The sequence below is a fragment of the Trifolium pratense genome, linkage group LG2, assembly GCF_020283565.1.
Source record: "Trifolium pratense cultivar HEN17-A07 linkage group LG2, ARS_RC_1.1, whole genome shotgun sequence".
In the NCBI taxonomy this organism is placed as follows: Eukaryota; Viridiplantae; Streptophyta; class Magnoliopsida; order Fabales; family Fabaceae; genus Trifolium; species Trifolium pratense.
Genome location: NC_060060.1, coordinates 21,573,763 through 21,598,634, shown reverse-complemented (window position 1 = coordinate 21,598,634; position 24,872 = coordinate 21,573,763). Strand labels below are relative to the sequence as shown.

The window sequence follows — 24,872 nt, the reverse complement described above, 5'->3', positions numbered from 1 at the left end:
AACATCATACCCCACCACTTTCTCTACCCCACCACTTTCTATTTCATATTCTTATTTAAATTTTAATTTTTGTTTTTATGATTAAATAACATTATAATTATCGATTAAAATTAAATTAAAATAATACACTTAACAAAATTTATTTAAATATTTTTTTTTATTTTCTTAATTTAAAATGCAATACATCACACAAATAACGTAGTTAGTTGTACCACCACTCGAAAAATTTTCATTAACCATCGGCATATAACCATTAAACGGGGGTGTTTGAGATGGATTTCTCAGCATAGTTCCATAATATGGATGAAAGTTTGGAACAAAGGATAATTGGTTGAAATTTGGTGTTAAACCAAAATTAGGTGTGTTTTGAGGATGTTGATTGAAAAATTGATTTGAATTTTGATAATTGTTGGGATTTTGATAATTGTTGGGGTTTTGATAATTGTTGGAGTTTTGATAATTGTTGGGATTTTGAGAATTGTTGGGATTTTGAGAATTGTTGGGATAATTAGAAGAATTGTTGGGATCCATTTCACTAAAAAAGATTAAAACTTCAAAATAAAGACTAATTAGAAAGATAATAATAGATTAAGATAGTGAAAAATTTGGTTTTTTTTTCTGTGTCCAAATGAAATGAACCAAGTCTCTATTTGTAGAGAAAAAAAAATCACGAATTTTGGTAAAAAAATAAAAAAATAAAAAATTAATTTGCAATGAGATAATTGAGTTTAAAGGATAAAAATCATAAAAATCCACTGGACCAATCAGCAGCTGCCACATCGCTGCCTTTTATCTTTAGGACAGTTTCTCTCTCCGCGTAACCACTCCACACGCGTGCTGTCGGCGCGTGTGCCACACGCGCCTGTCTGGATCAATTAAAACGCGCCAGCTGTCCCGGTTTGCAGAGTTCAACACAGTTTAAACTTTTCATCACCTCTTTCTTCCATATCAGATTCAACATATCAAATGCAATGGTTTCAACTGTTGAAAGAGAGATTCAACACTCCATTGTAACTAGTGTTAGTGGATATTCCTTTTTCTCATAGTATGGTATAACATGAGTACCTACTTGTCTTACACTCAAAGATACAACTTTAAGTGTTACGAGATTTGTCAAGCAAGATTGTTAATTTTTCACTTTAATAACAAATATTGTGGCTAACCAACAATGAAGCTGAAGATAAAATTCTTGCACATTTATCATACAAAAATTTATGATCTTACATAGAAATTTTTTTTGTATTATTAATTTTCATCAACTGCAGAAAGCAACATAAAATAGAAACTTATGGTGCGTTTGATTCGTAAAACAGCAAAAACTGGACGGAACAAGATAATAGAGAACAGGAAAAAATTGTACCGGAGAGATATATGGCGATAATATTTTTGTATTCGAAAATAAATTGAATATTTTCGTACTTTTTATAGTTGTATTGTGGACAAAAAGTTGTCATGTGGTATAGTGAGAGACAGAAAAACTTGTTTTTGTCCTGTCCCTTGCTACCTAATTTGTCCGGTCCCATAACAAGTTTAAAATCAAAAAGAGTGCAACAAAAGTTGTCCAGTCAAGTCTCCTGTCTTTTAGCAGATCAAAAATACCCTTAGGTTCTATATATATATATATATATATATATATATATATATATATATATATATATATATATATATATATATATATATATATATATATATATATATATATGTGTGTGTGTGTGTGTGTGTGTACTAGTATGTCTCAATTTATAAGTAAAAAATCAATTTTTTTATCCCAAATTACAACAAAAAAAAAATATCATCAAAATTTACTCTTGCTTATTCCCATATGATTGGGTTTTTTTTTTTTTAAAACATGGTGAAATATATATTTGATCCTTATATTTTTGCTTCTTTTTTAACAATAGTCTCTGCATTTCAAAAAATATTTTTAAAAATTTTATAGTTTACTCATGTTACTAAATTTAGTGCCTTTGATTGTTTTTTAGACGAAATTTTAATTTATTTGGGAAATATTTTCTCTCTCTCTCTCTAAAAATTTTGTTCCGGCCTCTCTCCCTTTGATTGTTTTTGTCCTGTCCCTTACTACCTAATTTGTCCAGTCTCATAACAAGTTTAAAATCAAACAGAGTACAACAAAAGTTGTCCAATCAAGTCCCCTGTTTTTTAGCAGATCAAAACTACCCTTAGGTTCCATATATATATATATATATAGACACACACTAGTATGTCTCAATTTATAAATAAAAAAACAATTTTTTTTATCCCAAATTACAAAAAAAAAAAAAAAAGAAATCATCAAAATTTGCTCTTACTTATTCTCATATGATTGAGTTTTTTTTTTAAACATGGTGAAATATATATTTGATCCTTATATTTTTGCTTGTTTTTTAACAATAGTCTCTGCATTTCAAACAATATTTTTAAAAATTTTATAGTTTACTCATGTTACTAAATTTAGTCCCTTTGATTGTTTTTCAGACGAAATTTAAATTTATTTGGGAAATTTTTTCTCTCCCTCTAAAAATTTTGTTTCGGCCTCTCTCTTATGAAACCCTATCGCACTCAACCCCTACATCCAAACAACCCTTCTCTTCACCATGTAACATTCATCAGCGGTGGTGCGAGGAGTGACTTCCGCCCTCTGCACCATCCTTGTTCGGATCTGAACGATGGAGTTTGTTTTTGTGACTTTCTAGATTTTATCTAGCTCACCTGGTTTCATTCCTCTTCGGTTTCAAATTTCATTCATCAGGCACCACCACCGTGATCACTTCTATTCCGACGATTTAAGAATTGTTCCTTTTTATTCCAAAGCAGAAAGTTAGGTTTTGGTTCATTGCTGTTTGGGAGTGCTGAAGCTGGTGCAAGATTTGTGATGATGGTTTATGTAAAACCAAGTTCAAGATAGAATTTTCTATTTGTTTGGTTTGTTTCTTATTTTGGTTACCCTGTCGCAACCTTCTTGTCCCGTTTTCATCTGGATTTGGCAAGAAGTTTGTAGTGGTTTGGATTTGTTTGGCTCGAAAGGACAGTTTATGCCTTGTTCTTATTTTTCTGTTTGAACCCAGTTTATGTAATTTTTGGGGGGCTTTACTCTTTCCTTTTTTAATTATATTCAGAATATTTTAGCCTTTTAATTCTATTCAGAATTTTTGGGGGGCTTTTTTTTTTTTACACAAACAACAAGTGCTTTTGAATAAGTGTTTTTGAGACACTTAAATCAAATATAGAAATACTGAGTTGAAAGTTGCGTAATCAATCACAAATGTTCTAAAGACAAACGTCAATAACACCCATATTAAAAACATAATTCAACACATGTACACCTCTATGGGTGTTCACCAAACATTTATCTTTGCTCTATTGACTCTAGAAATTAAGAATAATATGAGAAAATTAATCACTTCTAACATGTAAATTATGATTTGACAAGTGTTCCAAAAAGCTAGGTAATCATGGTATATAAGAAAAGACCTTGCCAATGCCATCAACACCTATTTGAAGTTGTCCTGCAAAACCAAAGCATCACTGAATCAAAATAATGCAAGCAGAAGCAGATAGAGTTGTCATGAACCATGAGCACAGGGAAAGAAACAGTAACAAATATCAAGTTCTTGGGATCAACTAGTATTCTCAATTCAGTCTCTTAGTTATAATTATTTTTGTGATAAACTGATTGAACATAAAGAATACTGAGGAAATTTGACTTCAGCATGGTTTCATTTTGTCAACTAATGTAACTAGTTGGTAAACAAAACAAAAAAAAACTAGTGTATTCAGTTACCTATGCAAAAACATCTTATATAGAACTTACAGACTAATCAGAAATATCAACAAAAGCTTCTCATGATATGAATCAGCATGTGAAGAAAAAGGTGATATTAAAATTTTGACCAAAATCCTGATCAGAATCCTTTCATCAAAAACTTATCAGAAAGAACTAAGAAATCCTCAAGTCATATTTCATCACATTAGCATATGATTGTGACACATAATTGGTGTAGTATAAAACAGAGACACATACAAAGATGAAGTGAGCGCATCATAAATCAAGTATAAGAAGATTAAACAAACACAACACCTAAGAGGATATAGCATCACCAACAACTCATATCAGTATATTCTTTGACATTAGGAGTTAAGATATTGAATCAAACTTATAGCAAATGCATGACAATATGGAATGCTCACATACACTACTTATGCATGTAGTACCAAACTCGATAACCGAGGAACACATGCCAAGAGTATATGCTTTGTGTCACAGAGAAAAGTAACATCCATTTGGTGAATGCAATAGCATCTAGTTTGATATTGTTGGGTGACTGGTCAGGGTACTCGCTTATTGTCTGCCATGGTACATCCTTACATTATAAAACTTGTCCAAGCCACCTAGAATCTTTTCACCCTTTACCCCACTCTTAAGCTACTAAAATGTGCCACTGCTGCCCAACCTGTAACGGCCATGGGTGCATGGCCACTCAACCACGCGTTGGTGCTACAAAACCGCTATTATTTTTTCTTTTTTTGTTGAAATAAAACCGCTATTACTTAGTCAAAGAACAAAAACTGATATGATAGAATCTGAAGCTGACCTGTGACTCCTGTCTAAAGACCGTGCAGGTTTCTGCAAAGTAGGTTTCTCCAATGTCTTTAAGACCCTGGAGGTGAAAACGAGATCATTAAGCATACAATTACAATACGTGTTAAATATCAAATTACTAATTAGGAAAACAGGATATTTTTGCATATACAACACCTTCAAATCCAGAGTTCTTGAATATCTAGACAAACTAATGCACCTCTCTGAAAGTTGCACCTTCTTCTTCTGAATATTTATTAATAACATCAAACCATTATCAGACTATTATCACAGACCGGCATACTAATTTTAATTTTTAACAAATGTATGGAGTGTTTTGGAAACAAAAATTTGATACATCTACAATCAATTTGTTACCTGAGCAGCATTGTATGCAAAAGATACCAATTTTTTGAGATTCTACTTTGGACCAAAACAAATATAATAAAGAAAATAAAACCATTAGTTCACACAAAATATATCCTAATAGCAAAATAATATTAACAAGGTTTAAATATAATTTTTTTTTTTGTTTATAACCCTCCGGTTCCTAGGGGAAAGGGAACTAGTAGTCTAGAGTTCGGCCGCGAGGTGAGTAAAGTCTGGCCAAGAAATTGTTCCACCCAGGAATCGAACCCGGTTTAAATATAATTTTAGTCTCTGCAATTATAGTGTTTTCTTATTTTAGCCCTATAAGTTTTTTTCTTTTTTGTTCGGATTTGATCGGGAGGGGACTGAAACCACGTGATGCCCAGCAGGAATGAATCCAAACAAAAATAATTACAGGAATAAAACTGAAAAACACTATAATCGTAGGGACTACAGTCACATTTAAACCTAGTAATAATCAACGAAACCCTAATAAATAAATTATGACTTCAAATTCCAAAAAAAAACCACACGATGCAGTTGATATATACCTCATACGTGACATGGAGGACAGCACCCACAGAAAACAAGAACATAGAAGAAAAGAAAATCATGAAGACGGTAAGAGTAGCTGGGTTTACAAGGTCGGGGTCGAAGAGAGTGACAATGCGAAATATCTCATCCTCTGTGATATTATTAAAATCGAAGAGAGCTGTAAGGCGAGATTTCTCATCCTCTGTGTAGTTATAAGAGCGTAATCTATCGACATCGATGAGAGCGATGAAGCGAGAAATCTCGGCGTCGGTGAGAGAGGGTTTTATGTCAGGGTTGGAGTCGGCGCCGGACATTCTGTATGTTAAGCTACTCTACTTACTATCACTACCCGCTAGCAATAGAGTTTTGAGATAAAATAATTAAATAAAGATAATACTAACATTTAATTAAAAAAATAATAATGTGCTATTATTGAGTAATTTTTTTAAAAAAACATACTAAGTTTCAAGAAAAAATGCACAAACATTTATGTTTTGTAAATTTTTTTTTTTGTACAAATTGGCAAAACAAAGAAAGAAAAAACTTTAGAAAATTATCTACCATAGAAACAAGTCTCACTAACATTATGTTTGGTAGGTTTTGGCGACTTTTTAGATTTGATCTAGAACGCCTGGTTTCATTCCTCTCCGATTTTAGATTTGGTTCATCATCTGGCATCACCACTGTCATAGTGGTGGTTGTCGGTTTGCTTTGAGATCACTTTTTATTCCAGTGTTTTAAGAATCGTTTGTTTTTATTTTGGAGCAGAAAGTTTGGGTTTTGGTTTGTCGTCGTGGTGGTGTGACTGCAGTCTGGCAAGTGTACTAGTCTGTCGTTGAGTAATAATTCACATTTTAGTATTTAGAATGAGCTCGTATCCACAGGGATCGTGTCAAGGCGACTAGTTTCGTTTGAGAATTAAGATAGTTTTGTTTTCGCTTTGTTTGTTTGAAAAAAGTTTTGAGACAGAAGTTAGATAATATAAGACTAAAGATAAAAGAAAGAGTTCAAGATGATAAAAGTAGGTTAAGTGCTTTCGAATCCCTCCCTTATTCCTGCTCGGTAACTGACACTATATATGCTTACTTTATTATCTGGTAGATTAATTTCTATTAAGATAAGTTCAGTGTTACCATTCCTTACATCTATTGCAATTGACTAAGTGAAATCAACCGCTGGTAGGTTTCCCCATTGTTTTTATAGTATCTCTACTCTTAAGTTCAACGTTTAACAAATTATGTTTTTATAGTATCTTTACCCTCGAGTTCAACGTTTAACAAGTTGTCACGTGTTCTCATACCTTGCTAATCTTAATCACAAACCTAACCTCGGATACTGAATTTAATGGTCTCATGTTGGTTGTTTATATTATCTCTTTAGTTCGGAGTCTCATATGTGTCACGGGATCCACTTCAACTCTAGTTACTAACAAAATATGTGGTCATTCATATATGAAAGTATATAAATAAGCAGAGACAATAACAGATAATAACTAAATAGTAATTATATATAGTCTTGTTTGAACCAAATTACATGCCTGAGCGTTCATAAGGGAGTTCATCTTTTCGACCTAACCTGAAGCGACTTAGCTACTATTAAGCATATTGAACAAATAAAGAAAACATTCATAAAAACAACATCGATTCCTTGCGGAGGAAGTTTCGTCTCCCGATGGTGGGGGAGAGTCTCCTTCCCTTGAGAGCTCCTTAGCCCTCCTTGCTCCTCCTCCTTTGCTCCTTAAAGGCTTATAGCTCTCTAAACTTTTGAACGAATAATTGTGAAGGAGAAGAGCTTTATTTATAGTTTTTCAGCTTGGTTTGGGCTTTTTCTTGCGACCCATCGTAGCCACGATGGCGTTCAAATTCGCCTCATCGTGGCCACGATGGATCTTATCGTGGCACGATGAAAGATTTGCTTCAGATATTCTTTGTTGTTAAACCGCCTTTCATCGTGTTGCGATCAATCTCATCATGGTACGATGGAATCAAGTTTGTTGCGCAGTTTGTTCTTCTCATCGTGGTCACGATGTAATTCATCGTAGCTACGATCAGTGGCGGAACCAGGAAAAATTTATTGGGTGGGCCGCTAAAAAATTTATGGCTTATAATTTATGAGTTTGTACTGAAAAAAAATTGGTAACATTTTTTTATGAGCTTATAGCTTACTACTTTATATATAATTTACGAACTAATTTTTTTATTTGCACTTGAACTAATATGCGTATCAAGTGACTTACAATCATCAATAATAAACTTTAAACTAATATTTTCATTAATATTTGTACTAATATCTATACCGAATAAATTAAAATCATTAATAATACACTTAAACTAATACTCTATACTTATAAAAATATTTTTTTTGGGGGGTGGGGGTGGGCCGTGGCCCATGTCAGCCACCCCCTAGTTCCGCTGCTGGCTACGATAGCGTCCATAATTTTTTTTTTCTCCAACATGAAAGTTGTAGCTCTTTTTCTTAGCTTTCCAATGCATGGTCACGGGTCTCGATCCGACAATCGTAGCTCAAGTTATGGTGTTTTTATACGATGTAGTATTTCTTCATCGTTCTACGATGGCTATCCATCGTGTGTACGATGGATTCTTCAATTCCTTCCTTTTTTGCCCTTTTTTATGCATTTTCCACTTTTCTTGATTCTTGAATAAGTAACTTCGTAACTTTAGGTATTTGTTTGTATTTAGTCTTCAATTGCTACTAAAACTACTCTAAAATAGTACTAAAAACATCGTATAATTGATTGTCATAATGGTGTCACGGGGGGTTTTGCACCGGTGAAAGATTTGTGATGATGGTTTATGTAAAACAAGGTCAAGATAAAATTTTCTACCTTGTTTGGTTTGTTTCTTATTATGGTTACCCTATCGCAATGTTCGTGTTCCGTTTTCGTCTAGATTTGGCTTGAGTTTGTTCGGCTCGAAAGGGCTGTTTATACTTGCTGTGATTTATCATAGGGGTTGTGGTACGTGAATATCACCATGTTGGCGGTCGGTTCAATCACCTTTTCATACCTTAACAAATGCTCACACCCCTTTTTTTTACTATTTGGTTTCGTGCCCGTACGCAGGTTCGTTGGTTAGCGTTCGATGAGTTGGTGTTTGATTTGGTTGTTTTCTTACCTGTTAGGGTTGGTCGGTTGGCTTTAATACCACTTGTAGTTGGATTTAACTATATTACTTTTAATTGTGTAAAAAGACAAAACTATATCTTTTACTAGTAAAAGGAAGGTTGAGTTGCTCCAAAGCCTTCATTGTGATGATGTGGCACCTCTAATAAAATTGCTTACAAAAGGATATATCAATACTAAAAAATGAAAAAATGAAAAATTAAATTAAAAGGGACCAACTAAAATTAAATACTCCTAAAACAAAACGGAAAATTTTTCATATAATTTATGATTGTGTTAATCCTCTAGAACTTGAAAGAGCACAACTTTTCATATATAAAAAACGTTTACAAAATTAAACATATTTGTAGTTGAGTAGTATCCTGTATAAATGTGCAATAATATATCCACTTTCTCACATCATGCAATTGTAATACTCATTTTGTGTGTTCATTCTTTAATCTATCAACCTCTTTGTACTGAAATGTGTTTCTTGCTCAAAGGAACTTCAACAAGCTAAGTATCATCGTTTCAAACTCTCATTTTTTTGCGTTATGAGTATATTTTAAAGATTACATAAATTTATTAGTGTGTGTTTCTATATATATATATATATATATATATATATATATATATATATATATATATATATATATATATAGTTACATTCCCAAGCATGCGACTCAATGTTTAAGAAATTGATATACATAGGTATGAGATAATTGTCTTTCATTTAAGTTTGTAAATTATAATTGTTTGATTGCTCTTATGATCTTATAAGACATCATATCTAATAACTTTTTTAATTACCTCTATCTTTTTTCAGGTTGAAAATGATCATTTAGTGTTTTGTTCCACGGTTGCAAGCTTTAAGTAATTGTTAGAATATTGTATTTATTTTCAATTTTCATATCTATTTATCTATCTTCTATCTATTAAGCAAGCATTGTGATGATTTGACACTTCTAAAAAATTTCATGCAACTTCTTATTCTAGGTGAATAAATAAATAATATAACTTTTACAATTCTACAACTTTCTATCTATCTATCTATCTATAATAAAAAAAATTGATTTTGGATCATCATCGCTTTATTCAAACAACTATTTGATGATACTCTTCAAATTTTTCATTGGCTTTTCTTATAGGATTGAAGCTGAAGTCACTATATATTTAGATTAACCAAATCTTTTTCCATTATTTTATTTCATAATATTGTGGATATTACATTGTATATGTGCTAAAACTTTCCGGTAAAAAAAAAAGTGCTAACTACAACCGTCTTTATGTTCTACATTTTTCATTCATAATCATTATGAATTATGTCTTCTAATAATTGTGGATTACGTTTTTCTATAATGGAGTTATGTGTGCGGTCAAAATCAACATGCATTTTTTGGAGCTAGATATATGACCAATAACATGTATGTGACGGTTCGTCTTCAACAAGCTGTGTATTTTACTCTTGGTTATTTTGAAGCCTCCATATTTTTGCCTATGTAGCATGCTTTAGAGAAAAATTTCTCTAGCTATATTTAAACATTACTCTAAAATTTATTTTGTGTCCATTTCATCATCCAAATCATTGGTCTTGAGACTAACATAAATTATATCTAGGCAGATTATAATGGGTTTAAAACAAATGCAAATATTGTAAAAAATAAAATGCAAGTAACATAATATTACGTTTATATATGATATATTATATCTATGCATACCTTGGAAGTATTGGAAATTAATAAGTAACAAATAATGTAAATTAATGGTGCTAAAATAAAAAAAGAGGATCAAAATTATAAAAGAAAAAAAATGAAAATACGTCACTAAAGTATGTATATATAAATTATATGTATGCTCAACATAAAAAATATATTATGTATATATAATGACATTTACTATTCTTATTCATTATTCAAAGGTTACATATTATTCACCTTCTATTAGAATGAAATAACTTTTTGCATTGAATACCTTATGGGTTGATGGTTACATTTCAAGTATTGGTTTTTGTGGTAGTTGATGAGTCAATCTCTTGAATATCAGTTATGTTATTCAATGATTAAAAAATTATATTAGTTTACATATATGTCTTTTATTGTTTATAAATTTCAATTTTTTATACGTTCTCAAAATCTTTCAAGACATCAACTCTAATAATTTGCATGTGTAACCAGGTTACTGGATTTATAAATTGTATCATTTATATTGCTTTTATGATCTTGCAAGATTACAATTCGATCTAATAATTTTTTGTGCATAATATTTTGAGAATATGATTTAAGAGTACTGCTCTATATTATAAAAAAAAAAAGTACCCCTCTATAAAAAAAGAGTATTGCATTCTAATAAGCACTACTAAACTATACTGAAAACCCTAATAAAAATTATTCAATAGCAAAAGACAAAAAAAAATGAGGGGACAAAAAAATCATTAAAAAAAATGAAAGATAAAAAAAATGAATTAAGCATAGTAAAAAGAAGATAAATAAAACCGCTAGCTAAAAACATTATGAAAATTTTTGACCAATAAAATATGGGATATAAATATTCTACCAGGTGAATGTTTGAGAAGAAACTTCAATAGAAACAATTTATTATCAGAACAAGAATCGTCTTTTTTATAAATCTGAGAGACCTTAAATTGTGTGAAGGGGTAGAGTAAATAGTTATAATTTTTCAAGATTAAGATGAAAAATCATCAACTATATAAATTGTTGATGCTCATACGTCAAAATAAATTTTAGAAATTGTAGAAACTGTAGATATTAAAACATAATTACATGCAAAATAATAAGGTGATTTAGATAATCTCATTCTTTACATATAGTGTGTGCATGTGATCTGAAATTCACTAAAAATTTCAAAATTATTGATTTGATTTAAATAATAATGCAAATATTTAAATAAAATAAGTACATATTCTATAAAGTGTTAAAAAAATGTTTAGGTTACGGCTCAAAATAAAATAGTGAGATGTTTGTAAGAAAAATATAACATTTTTTTAAGCAAATAATAAGATGACATGTGAAATTCTTAGTGAGGGATAATTTCTGCCAATAAATCCAGTTTTTCTTGTAGTGTCTAAAATAATAAACTTTATTTACCTGAGCCAAATAACTAAGCCTAAATTCATATATATGAAATCATCATCCAAACTTATATATTGGCAACAAAAAATATTCACATTTATAACAAAAATAAACTAAGATCTTATAAAGAAAATCAACATTCAAACTAAGATCTTATTGGAAAAAAAATACATCAAAAATAAAAAGCAAAGTGGTACATGTGACTATACAGTTGCAATTCATATAAAGAAAACTAAAATCTTATACGATTACACTATTAAAATAAAATATGATTCTAAAATATTATAAGAGATCTATTACATTAAATTATAAACAAAACTACGATATAAATTAATGAAAAAACTCATATTTCTAAACAACTTGTTTTTTTTTTAATTTATACTTATATACTAATATTAAATATAATCATATTTTAAATTAATATCTATCTTTTAACTATATATGATTATACTTATCACAATTATTATTTTTTATTTATAAAAATATTTTAATTATATATTTTAATCGAACCCGTGCAACGCACGGGTTTATCCCTAGTTACTTTTAAATGCCATATTGTGCGGTTTAACTGAGTTAGTCGATGTTCCGCAATTTTTTTGTAATAATTTTTTTCTCAATCTATTTGGGGTGGTGCAGAGGGTTTCCTTCTGCCCACTTTTTGCTTAAAAAAATGTTTTTTAGACGGAAAGCTAACTGTAAAAAAAACGCAATACTTGAACTTCGAACTCTTTAACTCTTAACTCAACCAGTTGAGCTATCAATCCCACCTCAAACAAGTTACTATGATTAATCACCTAATTAATTTAAAATGTTTCAAAATGTTATGATTAATAATTAAATCATCTAATTAATCAGATGTTAAGTAAACTATTATTATTTAGTCCAAAAAATAAAAATAAACTATCATTGTAATTTGTAAACTTTAATAAAAAAATAAAAAAATAACCCATTCGGGGTTGGTCTAGTAGTGTTGGCTTGGGCCATTGGAGTATGCTCCTCTCAAGGTCTTAGGTTTGATTCTCACTGGTGCCAATTTCGGTGGGCTACGTCCACACAGATGAAAAAAAACTCTGGCTTTAAATGGGGCCCCCACAAGTGGGCGGTGAGATTGGTCCCCTTGTATTAGTCGGTCCTAAGGCCAGATACCAAGTTTTCAAAAATAAAAAACAAATGTCCCCGTCCACCATCCGAAACATCTTATTGCTTCTCACTTGTACTCTGAGTCCCTCCATCACCACCCGAAGTCGACGGAAGAGCAAACGTTCCTCTGATGTCAAGTAAGGGGTCACCAACCCCGATATATAATATTCGCCGTCTTCTTCCGGTGGCAGGTACGGTGGGAGTTACAAGCGGCATATTTTAACGATACCAAACTTCCTTCATGTTTCGCCAGCATAAACTCGCTTCAACTTCGAGAGCATGACCGCCGACACATTTTTATGCTTTCTTGTAATCAAGAAAATACTAAAATTGTTTATTTATTACAATTTTTTTTTGCCTTTTATGATAAATACTTATATTGACATATGTCAATATATCATTTGTTAGCTCAATTAAAAATCGATTTCAGTCCCATAAGTCCTAACTCAATTGGCAAAAAATGTCGAAATTGTTAAGCCGAACGTCGTGATCCGGGTTCGAAACCGGAATCTCACAATTATGTGAGTTTATTTTCAGTGGCTTTACCGCTTCAACTAAGACCAAATAAAAAAAAAAATCAATTTCACCGCAAAATAAGTTTATTTATTACAATTATTTAACCTTTTTTTTTTTATTTCTTAAAATAAGTTTCTTGTAAAAATACAAAAACAACTTTCGACATTGATTACAATAGTAATAAGAGAATGTGCGGTTAAATATTTTTTTTTGGTTACATGGTGCAGTTAAATTCTAATTCTAATATGATTATATAGGCAAATTCAACCCTAAATTTACCGGCGTCAACCAGATTTGTTCTTGAATTACTTGAGATAGGTAAAATATTCTTGATTTTGTGAAAGTTACATCAAATGAGTCCCTCCATAAACTTTATTGTTAACGGTGTTGATGTGTCACATTAACTGGTTATGCGTCCTTCCACGTCATCAACCACGTGTCCAAGGATAAATTTGATTGATTTTGAAATTCGAACGTATAATTTTTCTATCGTTCATAAAGTTCATAAATTTGAAACGACTATATTTTCTCCAATTTTAAACCCTAAATTTTACAAGTCTATTTCTTTTTCTTCTAAATCTAAACTTGAAATTTATACCAAAAAATAAAATAAAATAATCTAATCTTGCAATTACTTCTACTTCAAAAAAATAAAATAAAAACTTGCAATTATTTCTAGCTCAAAAAATGTATTATCTTTAATTAATTTTACTTCTTTTAATCACAATCGTTTATTGTGTCAAAAAATCTCAATCGTTTATTTTATTTTATAAATAAATATAAATAAATCTCACATCTTTTTACATTTTCATCCTTCTTTCTTTTCGCGGGGCTCTTCCTCTCTGAACTTTCCTTTCGAATCTCCGATCTGTATTCTCCGACCCGACCCGTCTCCGATCAATCTGCGTTCTCTTTTGTGCAATTTCAGATTTTGAAATTTCGTCAAAGCCGGAAATTCGATTCAGAGTTCCTCATCTGGTATTCATCTCTGTTTCCAACATTCTTCGTTATTTATTTACATTTCATCTGTTTAACAATTTTCCCTCTTCAAAGGTTTAAAGTGAAAAAAAATAGTGTTTCTTGAGTAGGTTAAGAGATATGTGATGTAATGGATGGATCTTTGATAAAACCAGTTTGTTAGGCTGCTGCTACACTATTTTAGGGTTAGGGTTAAGGAAGATAAAAGAACAGAGTAGTAACTCTTTTTTCAATTTCATTCATGTGTAATTATCTTCAATATATATACAAAGACTAAATATTAGTCTAACATAAATAACAATTGCAGATTCTAGCGTAAGTGTAGTTCAGTTAGTAGTTACTAGTAGGGACATATTATTGGAGGGGCCGGGTTTGAACCTTGGATTCTCCAATTCACTACACTTATAGTGTGAGTTTAGCCACTGGGCTACTAGACAAAAAAACTAAAAAAAATCGAGGGAACTACAATATATAAGTAGCTCTCTTGACAGAATGTGTGGGCACTTTAAAGGAATGGGATTGTGGGATGACAAACAAAGGTTGAAGAATATTGTGAGAGGAAAATGTGATAATTCAGATTGGTGGCTGTCAGAGACAGAGAGCCTAGTGGAGATGAAAGCCTCATTTTGGGTCGATTTAAATTGATAAGGTTTTAGGATTCGTGTAATAGAATGAAATGGATTTGCTAACCCAAAAAAAAGAATGAAATGGATTCAGGGTTCGATTGAACAGAAGCCTTGTACAGTAGAATGAAAGGGATTTAGGGTTTTTGAAGAGATTAAGAGTAAATCAAATGAAAGAGATTTAGGGTTTTTGAAGAGATTAAGAGTAAATCAAATGAAAGAGATTTAGGGGAAAATGAAAGTGAGCCGGGGTTGGGGAAGTAATGTAAGAGACAGAGAGTGTAGTGGGCAGCAGTGGATACAAGAATCACAGTTGAAAACAAAAGGCCCAAATTACAAAGTCTTTTGACTACAAGGATTTATGAACAACCCTTTTGAGCCTAGTTCGTTCTTCCGGAGCCATTTTGCAAATTGGGCTACTATCACAGCTAATTCAAGTCATGGATGTTTTATTGAGTTTGTTAGCTTTTAAGAGTGTGTGACCATGGATGCACATCAGGGTTGTAGTTTGTGGTTTGCTAAAATTTTCGCATGCGGTGTGCTTTAAATTTATAGATATATTTGCCAATGTAAAACTTGTTTTTGGTTATGTGCAAGCAGAACATTTATGCATACTTGGATCAAATGGTATCTAATTGTTTATGAAGGAAACAACTATAATAGATGAGTTCTCTGTTGTTAAACAGCTATGAAGCATCAAAACTCTTGGGTTTAGTCGTGTCTGCGTGTGACACGAAATAGATACTGATACTCGTACGACACTTATCAGACACCTTAGACAACTGTCCCCAAATAATCTTTTTGATCTTCCTTTTGACACGCTTCTCACTCCATAGGCACTCCCACGGTAAAAAAATCAGAAATAAAAAAGCTTTTGAAAGTAATATAATAGTACTTCAATTAGTTCTATAGAAATTTTCCATGTCTTCATAAAAATAAAGGTTCCCATGACTACCTGCATACACACATTTCAACTTATCTGGTATTCATCTTTCTTGCCCAATTCACCCTTATCAGTCTCCTATTTCATCTATTATGGTCTTCATCTTCATTTCATCCTAGTGTTCATTTGGTGGTCATCTTGATTCTTGGTTTATATCCATTATAAATAGTAAATTATGCCTATATTTAATTTTATCTAGATGTGTCCTAAATTTTAGACAAAAGCAGTTTCGACCTGTCCGTGTTTCATAGTTAAACAGAAATGGTGAGAATGACCTGGACTATTATGCCCCATTATTGAAGAGATATTGGAAATATCATATTTATTAATTCAAAAACAAGGTACTTCTTTTATGGTATCACTGGTTTGACCCAATCAATTGAGTTAAAGTAGAGCAGAGATATTAGTTAGTTGACGTTAAGGCCAAATCAGGGCTGCACTTAAATGAGCCTTTTGTATTAGCTATAGAGGCACAAGTGTACTATACAATATCTGTAACCACAACACAAAGGTAAAGCTAGTGGCTAATGGACAGCTTGCAAATTTAGACAAAAACTCTTTGTAGTTGAGAGCTATAATGTTGAGCAAGATGAATTGAATGAGAAGGATGCTTATAATTATTACCAAGATCATGAATCCTTAAGAGTCCACAATGTCTTCTAGAAGACGAAGGAGATTTCTTTGTTGATACAAATACCCCCAATGAAAGAAGTGGACATAATCAATGATACATATAAAAATTATATGATACAGATTCCAATAGTAGTTTGTAACATTGCCTATTGAAATTATACATGCAATTTAAGTTTATCTCTTAGTACTGCCATTTTTTTTTCCTTTTATCAAATTCATTTTGTTGTAGTAAATGGGCATCTTTCAACAATGATGATTTTTTAACATATAGAGGAAAATAAGACCAAGTTGCTTCAAGATATCATAACATGGCAACCCGAGGTAGAAGAACTAAACGTGCTCGAGGGAGAGGCAGCAGTAATCCACCAAAACCTTCTACTTCTCTAGGTATGCACTTCTGTAAATGCTTGGTTTGAAATAACAAATTTTCTCAAACTTGTGAACTCTTGTCTTTGCATTTGTAGTAGTTTATTATGTATGTCATCCTTTTAGCATTACTAGTGGTTCAAAAACAAATTCTCAACTTTGTGAAGTCTTGTCTTTGCAGCTACTATGTGGAACTGACTATTTCTTGTTATACAGGTGTCAAGATTGACAAGAACAGAATTCAAAAGAAAGGACCGGTAAAGGGGTTTGATGCATTAAATAATAAGCAGAAATCTGCTCCTTTTAATTTTGAACAGAATGAAGATAACAACTACAATGATAGTGAAGATGAAGAGATGCAACTACTTGAGCAAGCAGCTGATGAAACTGATAGGCGAAAAGTTATATCTTTAGAGGGCATCTCTTCTAGCTCGTAAGTCACTTGTTACTTGCTGTTTTTCTTTTCTGTTTGATCATTTATGGTTTGAATTACCAAGAAATAGAAAAAGATTTATAAATTTTTTGCCATGCATTTGTAGAAGCTGTAGTTTGTATATGTTGATCTTTCGTAATCTACTCATAAAAATAAGACCAAGTTGTGTATATAATATCTTTAACATTGAAATCAGAGGTAGACGAATTACCCGTAGTCATGGGAAAGGCTGTAGTGATCCACCAGGGGCTTCTCCATTGTGCATTGATCCACCACCACAACCAGGACATACTCGGGTTTCCCCAGGTATTTAATTTTATAAATACCTTACATATGGTGCTTGTTGCAATGATGCATATTGGTTGATCTCCCTATTTCTTGTTCTACAGGTGTCAAGAGTGACAAGAATAGAATTCAAAAGAAAAGACGGGGTAAGGGGATTGATACATTTAATAATAAGCAGAAATCTACTTCTTTTAGTTCTGAACATAATGATGAACACTGCGACAATAATGATGATGAAGAATTGCAACTCATCGTAGATAAAATTTGTCAATCACAATTACACAAGCAGCAAGTAACTAATGCAATTAATACAGAAAAGTATATTGGATCCAATTTTGGACTTTCCAACAATGCGAGATCATCAAGCGTAGGATATCATGTAGAGGGCATCTCTAACCCGTAAGTCACTGGTCACTTGCTGTTTTCATTTCTGTTTGATCATATATGGTTTGGTTTACCAAGAAATAATAAAATGCAAATGCTGACAAGTGCTCTAGCGGCACAAGTTAAGGAATAGAAAAATAGAAATATTGTCTCGGAAGTGTGGGGTATTCGATTCCTTGAAAGTTAAAATACTGTTCTTTTCTAGACAACGTTCCTATATTTTGTTCTTTAACATGTGTCATGAGGGCCCTTGTCAGCAACACCCTAAAAATAACAAAGAACTCAGAGTTCTTACCATGCACCAGTAGAAACTGTAGTTGTATATTGATATATTTCATAATATACTAAAAATTAAGACCATGTTGTATATAAATGTCTTTAACATGAAAATCAGAGGTAGAGGAGTTAGACGTGGTCGAGGGAGAGGTCGTTGTATTGCACCAGGGCCTTCTCAATCGTACATTGATCCACCAACACCTGCACATACTTTGGTTTCCCCAGGTATTTCACTTTGCATATTGTACTTGTTGTATGGTGTAATTGCATATGATGCATATATGTGGATCTCATCATTTCTTGTTCTACAGTTGTCAAGAATGACAATAACAGAGTTGGAAGGAAAGGACTGGTTAAACATGGTCGAGGGAGAGGTCGTAGTGATCCACCAGAGCCTCTATCATGCATTGTTCCACCACCACCGGCAGCACATACTTCGGTTTCCCCAGGTATTTAACTTTATAAAATGCTTGCATATGGTGCTTGCTGCATGCTGTAATGGCGCATATTGTGCTTGTTGCATTTTAAATAATATCATTGATGATTAGCATGTGCAATTGGCTGCAAACCATTTCAATGATGTAGTTGACTCAAATATGGTTGTCGTCTTTGAAACAAATACACATGTCTGATTAGATAACTATAGTTTATTTTGTTATTTATTTAAATGTAAATGGTTCCAATATAGTGAATGTTCATTTTGCATTTCACCTCTTATGTTTTCTCCTTTTCATGAATATGCAGTCAGGGCAAAGCAAAAGCGTTTAAAAAATACATTAAAATCAGCACAGCAAACTCAGTGTGCAACAAATCCTCAAGCTCCCGCTCAAGTTCATACATCACCTCAAGCACCTCATGTTCCATCTGAAATTCATACTTCACCTCAAACTCCAACTTCAGCCCATTCTTTACCTCAAACTCATCATGTTGGACATTCTCCAACTCAAGCTCCAACTTACTCTTCACCGCTAGTTGAAGGATCATCATATGCTACACTGAATGATACAACACCCGTAAATTCGTCCTCAACTTATGAAATTCCACAACAATCTCACACATCTAGGCAATGTGTTGGGCGCGAGTCTGCAGATTGTTGGACTGTTGAAGCAATAGGTATATGATGTGTTATATATTTTCTTTATTTGTTATATTTTTTATATGATACTCGTAACAAAATAAATTATTTTATTGTTAAAGACCCACAAGGAGCTATTAAGAGGATAAAACTCAAGTATTGGCAAGTCAATGACCTACCTATCGGGGAACATGTAATTGTGCACTTTAATGACCAAGGTGCTGCATATGGTGAAGCACAAGGCTTGCTTGCGGGATATTGTGGAACATTAGCAACCAATCCCAACTTATTTCCAATTAATTACGAAAGGTGGTTGGGAAAATTGGGCATGCCCAAAAGTTACCTTGATAATTGCTTTGAAAAAAACATAGAGGTATTAATATCATACATTTATAGCTTTTCCTTTACTTTAATTTAAAATAATTATTGAAATGCCTAAAATCTGACTTTGTTTTTTTAAAGCCTCGATTTCAATTTAGGACTACTGAAGCCCTTGCAAAGAGATATTGCAAACTTAGCATTGCAAAAAAGTGGGCTGCACATAGACAAAATTTGTGGACTCGTTTCTATGATCCATCCAAAACCCGAGATCAAATCACAAGTAACATTCCACTTGGTGTTGACCCAATTCAATGGGCTCATTTTGTTGACTATCGTTTGAAACCAGAAACACTGGTAAAACTTGACTACTTTGATTGATTTATTGTTTTGGTTAATTATATGATTAATAAATTAACTTTTTTTTATTAGGAGCGTTGTCGAAAAAATAAAGAAAATCGAAGCAAGCAATTGATTCCTCATACTGGTGGTTCTAAACCTCTTTCGAGAAAAAGACATGAGATGGTGGTTTTACTAATTAACTTCATATGTTTTACCATTTAATATAATTTACTATCTATTTTGACATCTTTTTTCATTTTAGTTTTTGCAAACTGGAGAACAACCTTGTCGTGGAAAATTGTTCATTGAAACCCATAAAAAAAAGGACGGGTCATTTGTAAATGATGCAGCAAAGGATATAGTGGTAAGTTTATTATGAAAAAGTTATTGTTTTAAGGTTGCTTGCATGGAGTTTAACCATACTAGTTTTTAACCTAATGATCTTGTATACTAATAGGAACAAATTGAAGTGGGTTTGACTCAAAGCAGTGTTCATGAATCTGAAATTTCTCCTAATGATGTTCTCGGTAAAGTGTTAGGGCCTGAGCACCCTGGAAGAGTGCGATGCATGGGTATGGGAGCAGCTCCTACTAATACATTTAAAAATAATGGAGTTCGACTTTCAATTTTGGGTAATTCTTCGACCGCTGCTGCAACATCATCTTCTAACTTTTGGCAAGAGAAGTACACGCACTTGGAATCTCAAGTTCAAAACACCATGGAAGCATTCAAAGCTTACATTATTATGAAAGAAGGAAGGATTCCTGATCAAGTGGCCAGCATCTTTGGTTCATCAAATGTAAGTTCTTTTATGAGCCTATCTTTGTTCCTTTCTTTGACTAAATAATATATTCTTGATTTATAAAAAAACAAACAAAAGGTAAAAATAAGCACGTAGTTTAAATTTACTTAGCACCCAAATAAATTGTGAAACCCAATGTTGTTACCTAATGTCAGTATACTCCTCAATTTATTCACCCAAAATAAATAGTTTCTCAATAGCATCCTGCATATCAAGAAAATGTTCAAAGTGCCTGTTTAATACAACACCTAATGTTGTTCCTTTGTTGGATGAGGAAATAAATCGTGTGAAACCTAATTGATAGAAATGTGGATCAGGAAGTGGGCCTTGACTTGGGGCCCAAACCCAGAGTTTGGAGAATGTATCACAGAAAGAAAGGAAAAGGAATTGCAAATGCAAATGATGTGTGGCTAAGTATGGCACGGAATGCACGGAATTGAGGTTATAAAAGTGGTGTCAGTATCGTCAAAAAAAAAAAGTGGTGTCAGTAAAAGAATAATCTTTATCCAAGTTTTATGTTATTTGGGTGGGGTCACATGTTGTGACTTTGGGAGCACTCTCCGTGCTTATTGGGCTGTTAGTTGCCTGAGGCCAACAGTTTGTTTACTCTTTCTATCAATTTCTCCATTGTAATTCATTTTCCAGTATTATTGTTTTTTGAACGGCTTTTTTCCAGTATTATTAATCATAAGCTTTCCATCTTTATTACTTCCATTATTATTCTCTTATCCACATAATATTCATATATCCATCACTAATATTGTTACCTAATGTCACTGTCAGTATGCTCCTCAATTTTCAATCAAGGTCTTCTATATTGTTCATATCTTGTGTTGGACTTTGTTTGTAATGTCGTTGGATCTTATCGTCATTGTGCACTTCTTGTGCCAATGCTTCTGTTAGTTTAATAGAAGTGCTTCGCCTTTTCAAAATAAAGCAACAGAATCTATTCTATAAATTAGAAGGCAATGTTTTTCTTGTAATTTTGTTTCTTCGCTTTGGTACTTGTTTTAATTTGTTTGTTGATGTAATTTTGGATTTTTTTTTTGCTTGTGGAAGCTTCGTCAAATATTTTAACTAATTAAGTATTTTCTTTTTGTAATTTCAGTAGGTTGACGTTGCAAGTGAGCCTAATTTGCTTTTGAACACAAGAGGATCATGTGGTGGTAGTAGCAATGTATGATGCTTTTTAGGATTATAAATTTATAATTAAGATTATATATTCTAATTTTATATCAAACATCAAACAACACTTGGTTGTATAATGTGCGTTTTGATTGAGAGATTGAACCCTCTTCAGAAGAAGACGAATTTTATGATATTATGAATTTGGAGTCCTATTATCACATTTGACATTAGACTATTAATATTTTGAACTACATGTATGTTATTATAATTTATATATGTTTTTAGAATTTTGAGTGTAATGAATAAAATTTATTATATACTTGCAAATTCTATAAAGTATAAAAAAAATATTTGTAATTGAAATATTTAACAGTATTAGATAAAAATTCTCCTACTATTTTAAATAACTATATCTTATATCTTGGAATCTTATATTATTGCATCTAAGGAGATTAAAAACCCTCTGTCAAAAATCTGAATACTTTACATATAAGTGCAAAGAAAACAATCCATGCACATGTAAAATAAACTGCAGGGGTCAATAATTACACATCAAAGAAAACATTACACTTCAATATTTTACACTATATCTTAATAATATTTATACAAATTTTCATATTTCTTGTTTATTCTCTAGTATTGAGAAGTGATTGAGGTGAATTTTCGAATGAGGCATAACAAGTATTAGTGTATCTATTTTCAAGATAAGAGCTTGAACTTAAGATATCAATTGATGAATATGTAAGAGAGTTCAAAAATTCATCAAACCCTTCTTGTGGATCAATAGCTCCTGGCTTTCTCAAGTCATCAAGCAACTCAACTTCTCCATCCAAAATCCTCATTACATGCCTCATACTAGGCCTTACAATAGGAACATCATTTGAACATATCAATCCCAATTTCAACACCATCACTACCTCACTTTCATCAAAAATTTCATTCAATTTAGGATCCACTACTTCAAGTATTCTTCCTTCTTTGTACCTTTCCCACACCCAATCCACTAACACTAACTCTTCTTGTAATGCCTTAGGCTCAATAGGCCTTCTCCCACAAGCAACCTCAAGAAGAAATGCACCAAATGCAAAAACATCAGAACTTGTAGATGCTTTTCCTGTTCTAAGTAACTCTGGTGCCAAATAGCCTAAGGTTCCTACCACTCTAGTGGTACCTGGATTATCACCATGTTCACATAACCTTGCCAAACCAAAATCACCTAATCTTCCATTAAGTTCAAAATCTAAAAGAACATTGCTAGCCTTAACATCTCTATGTATTACCACTTGCTCATAGCCTTCATGTAGATACAAAAGAGCTGAAGCAACACCCTTTATTATCTTAAACCTTTGTTCCCAAGTTAACACAATTTCTGTCTTTTCAAATAAGTACTTATCTAAGCTTCCATTAGCCATGAAGTCATACACAAGTAAGAGGTCGCCTTTGCGGCGACACCATCCGAGTAACTGAACCAAATTCCTATGGCGAAGCCGGCCTATGCTAGCGATTTCGGAGACAAATTCTCTTAGCCCTTGATTTGATTCATGTGAAACTCTCTTAACAGCTACTTGAATATCTGAATTTGGTAATGTCCCCTTGTAAACTCTGCCGAAACCACCTTGCCCAAGTAACTCTTTCTCCTTGAAACCTTTTGTAGCTTTGTTGAGCTCTTGATAGGAGTATCTATGTGGCCCAACTTCAAGCTCCCACGATTCTATTACATCAGCATTCTTGATTTTTCTGAAAATGTAAATACCAATTGTTATAGAACACAATACAACAACCGAAACCGTGACCGAAACACCAGTTATCATAGAAGTTTTCTTCTTCTTTGGTTGTGGAAGTTGTGGAAGTGAAGACAAATCAAGTGACGGTGCTTGTCCATTGATTCTAAAACTCCATCCCAAGATGTAATGAGAGCTAGCAAGCTGCAAACCAGTTGATGCAGAGAATCCAACATACATAGTATCATGAAAAACATGTGATAAATCCACATGAAATGACAAAGTTGGTTTTTTGGGTTTGCTTGAAGTTGAAGAAAGTGTAACACTAACAAGATTCAATGAAGAATCATAATCAACCCAAGCTAGAATTGGTTTACCACTTTTGATATTAAAATATTGTTTGGTGGAATCATCATTGTCAGTGTAATAGCTAGTAATAACAGATGCATTGGATTTCAAACCATCGATGTCTATTCCAACATGGTTATCATTGATATCATCAAATCCAAAGTCTTGGACAGTGTCAAACTCAACAGCAAAAATATGGTTAGAGAAATTACCAACATTACTTGAATTGAATAGACCAAGATATTGAATAGGTAAACCTTTAAGATCCTTAGTAGTTGCTATTGTGAAAGCCATGCCATGACCACCTATGTTAGGATATTGAGGGACAACAGCAAGAACAAAAGATGAAGAAAAAGAGAAAGCGTTACCAGTTGTTGAGTTCTTTAGCTGAAAAGGTAATGGATAAAAAGCATGACCTGTTATATTGTTTGTATGATTTGTTAATCTTATTATCCCATTTTTCTCTATCTTTGCAAATCCATCCAAGGTTAGATTGTTGGGACCAATATCCTTGAATCCTGCATACAAGAACTGGTTAACTTGGGATGAAACTTGCACAAAAAGCAACTGTATCAAAACTGATATCAAGAATTGAACAAGGGTTGGCATGATGAACAAGATAATTCAGATAAGGAAATTGCATGTATGGTAGAGAGAAATATAGAGGGTTGGTTTACTTGCAAAATGTGGAATGAGTATATTGTAGGGCCAGTCAAGGGCCAAACAATCCAACCAAGAGCTTTAAGCCTCAACTTTGGGGGGGAGAAAAGGCCCAAAAAGTCCAATTTAATTATAGATATATAATATGATAAATTTTCATAAATATTTGTCTAGCTTAGTTGATTAGGATTAAGGCCTCATATATTTTA

At 32.4% G+C, this 24,872-nt stretch overlaps 3 protein-coding genes across 21 annotated transcripts; 1 reads left to right on the top strand and 2 right to left on the bottom strand.

The window, feature by feature from the left end:
- Nucleotides 1-3,385: 3,385 nt before the first annotated feature.
- On the bottom strand, nt 3,386-5,858 carry LOC123906811. Of its 2 annotated transcripts, XM_045956823.1 has the most exons (5): nt 5,500-5,858; nt 4,958-4,999; nt 4,757-4,825; nt 4,593-4,658; nt 3,386-3,506 (listed from the first exon to the last, which is right to left on the bottom strand). In XM_045956823.1, exons 1-5 carry the CDS (start codon nt 5,794-5,796, stop codon nt 3,492-3,494), a joined length of 489 nt encoding a protein of 162 aa, XP_045812779.1. In that variant the 5' UTR covers nt 5,797-5,858; the 3' UTR covers nt 3,386-3,491. The 2 variants fall into 2 exon arrangements, with proteins under 2 accessions (XP_045812779.1, XP_045812780.1); XM_045956824.1 differs by lacking the exon at nt 4,958-4,999 and having other exon boundaries at nt 5,500-5,857.
- Nucleotides 5,859-14,133: 8,275 nt separating this feature from the next.
- On the top strand, nt 14,134-22,159 carry LOC123906808. Of its 17 annotated transcripts, none has more exons than XM_045956809.1 (15): nt 14,141-14,326; nt 16,797-16,912; nt 17,108-17,324; nt 17,521-17,630; nt 17,714-17,755; nt 17,867-18,008; nt 18,388-18,494; nt 18,581-18,718; nt 19,014-19,382; nt 19,467-19,717; nt 19,807-20,019; nt 20,095-20,187; nt 20,267-20,368; nt 20,462-20,803; nt 21,124-21,520. In XM_045956809.1, exons 2-15 carry the CDS (start codon nt 16,834-16,836, stop codon nt 21,244-21,246), a joined length of 2,328 nt encoding a protein of 775 aa, XP_045812765.1. In that variant the 5' UTR covers nt 14,141-14,326; nt 16,797-16,833; the 3' UTR covers nt 21,247-21,520. The 17 variants fall into 17 exon arrangements, with proteins under 17 accessions (XP_045812760.1, XP_045812765.1, XP_045812768.1 ...); XM_045956820.1 differs by lacking the exon at nt 21,124-21,520 and adding an exon at nt 21,915-22,159 and having other exon boundaries at nt 14,143-14,326; nt 17,924-18,008; XM_045956815.1 differs by having other exon boundaries at nt 14,151-14,326; nt 17,924-18,008.
- A 187-nt stretch (nt 22,160-22,346) lies between these two features.
- On the bottom strand, nt 22,347-24,872 carry LOC123906807 (L-type lectin-domain containing receptor kinase S.4-like). Of its 2 annotated transcripts, XM_045956803.1 has the most exons (2): nt 24,681-24,872; nt 22,347-24,521 (listed from the first exon to the last, which is right to left on the bottom strand). In XM_045956803.1, exon 2 carries the CDS (start codon nt 24,295-24,297, stop codon nt 22,561-22,563), a length of 1,737 nt encoding a protein of 578 aa, XP_045812759.1. In that variant the 5' UTR covers nt 24,298-24,521; nt 24,681-24,872; the 3' UTR covers nt 22,347-22,560. The 2 variants fall into 2 exon arrangements, with proteins under 2 accessions (XP_045812759.1, XP_045812758.1); XM_045956802.1 differs by having other exon boundaries at nt 22,347-24,872.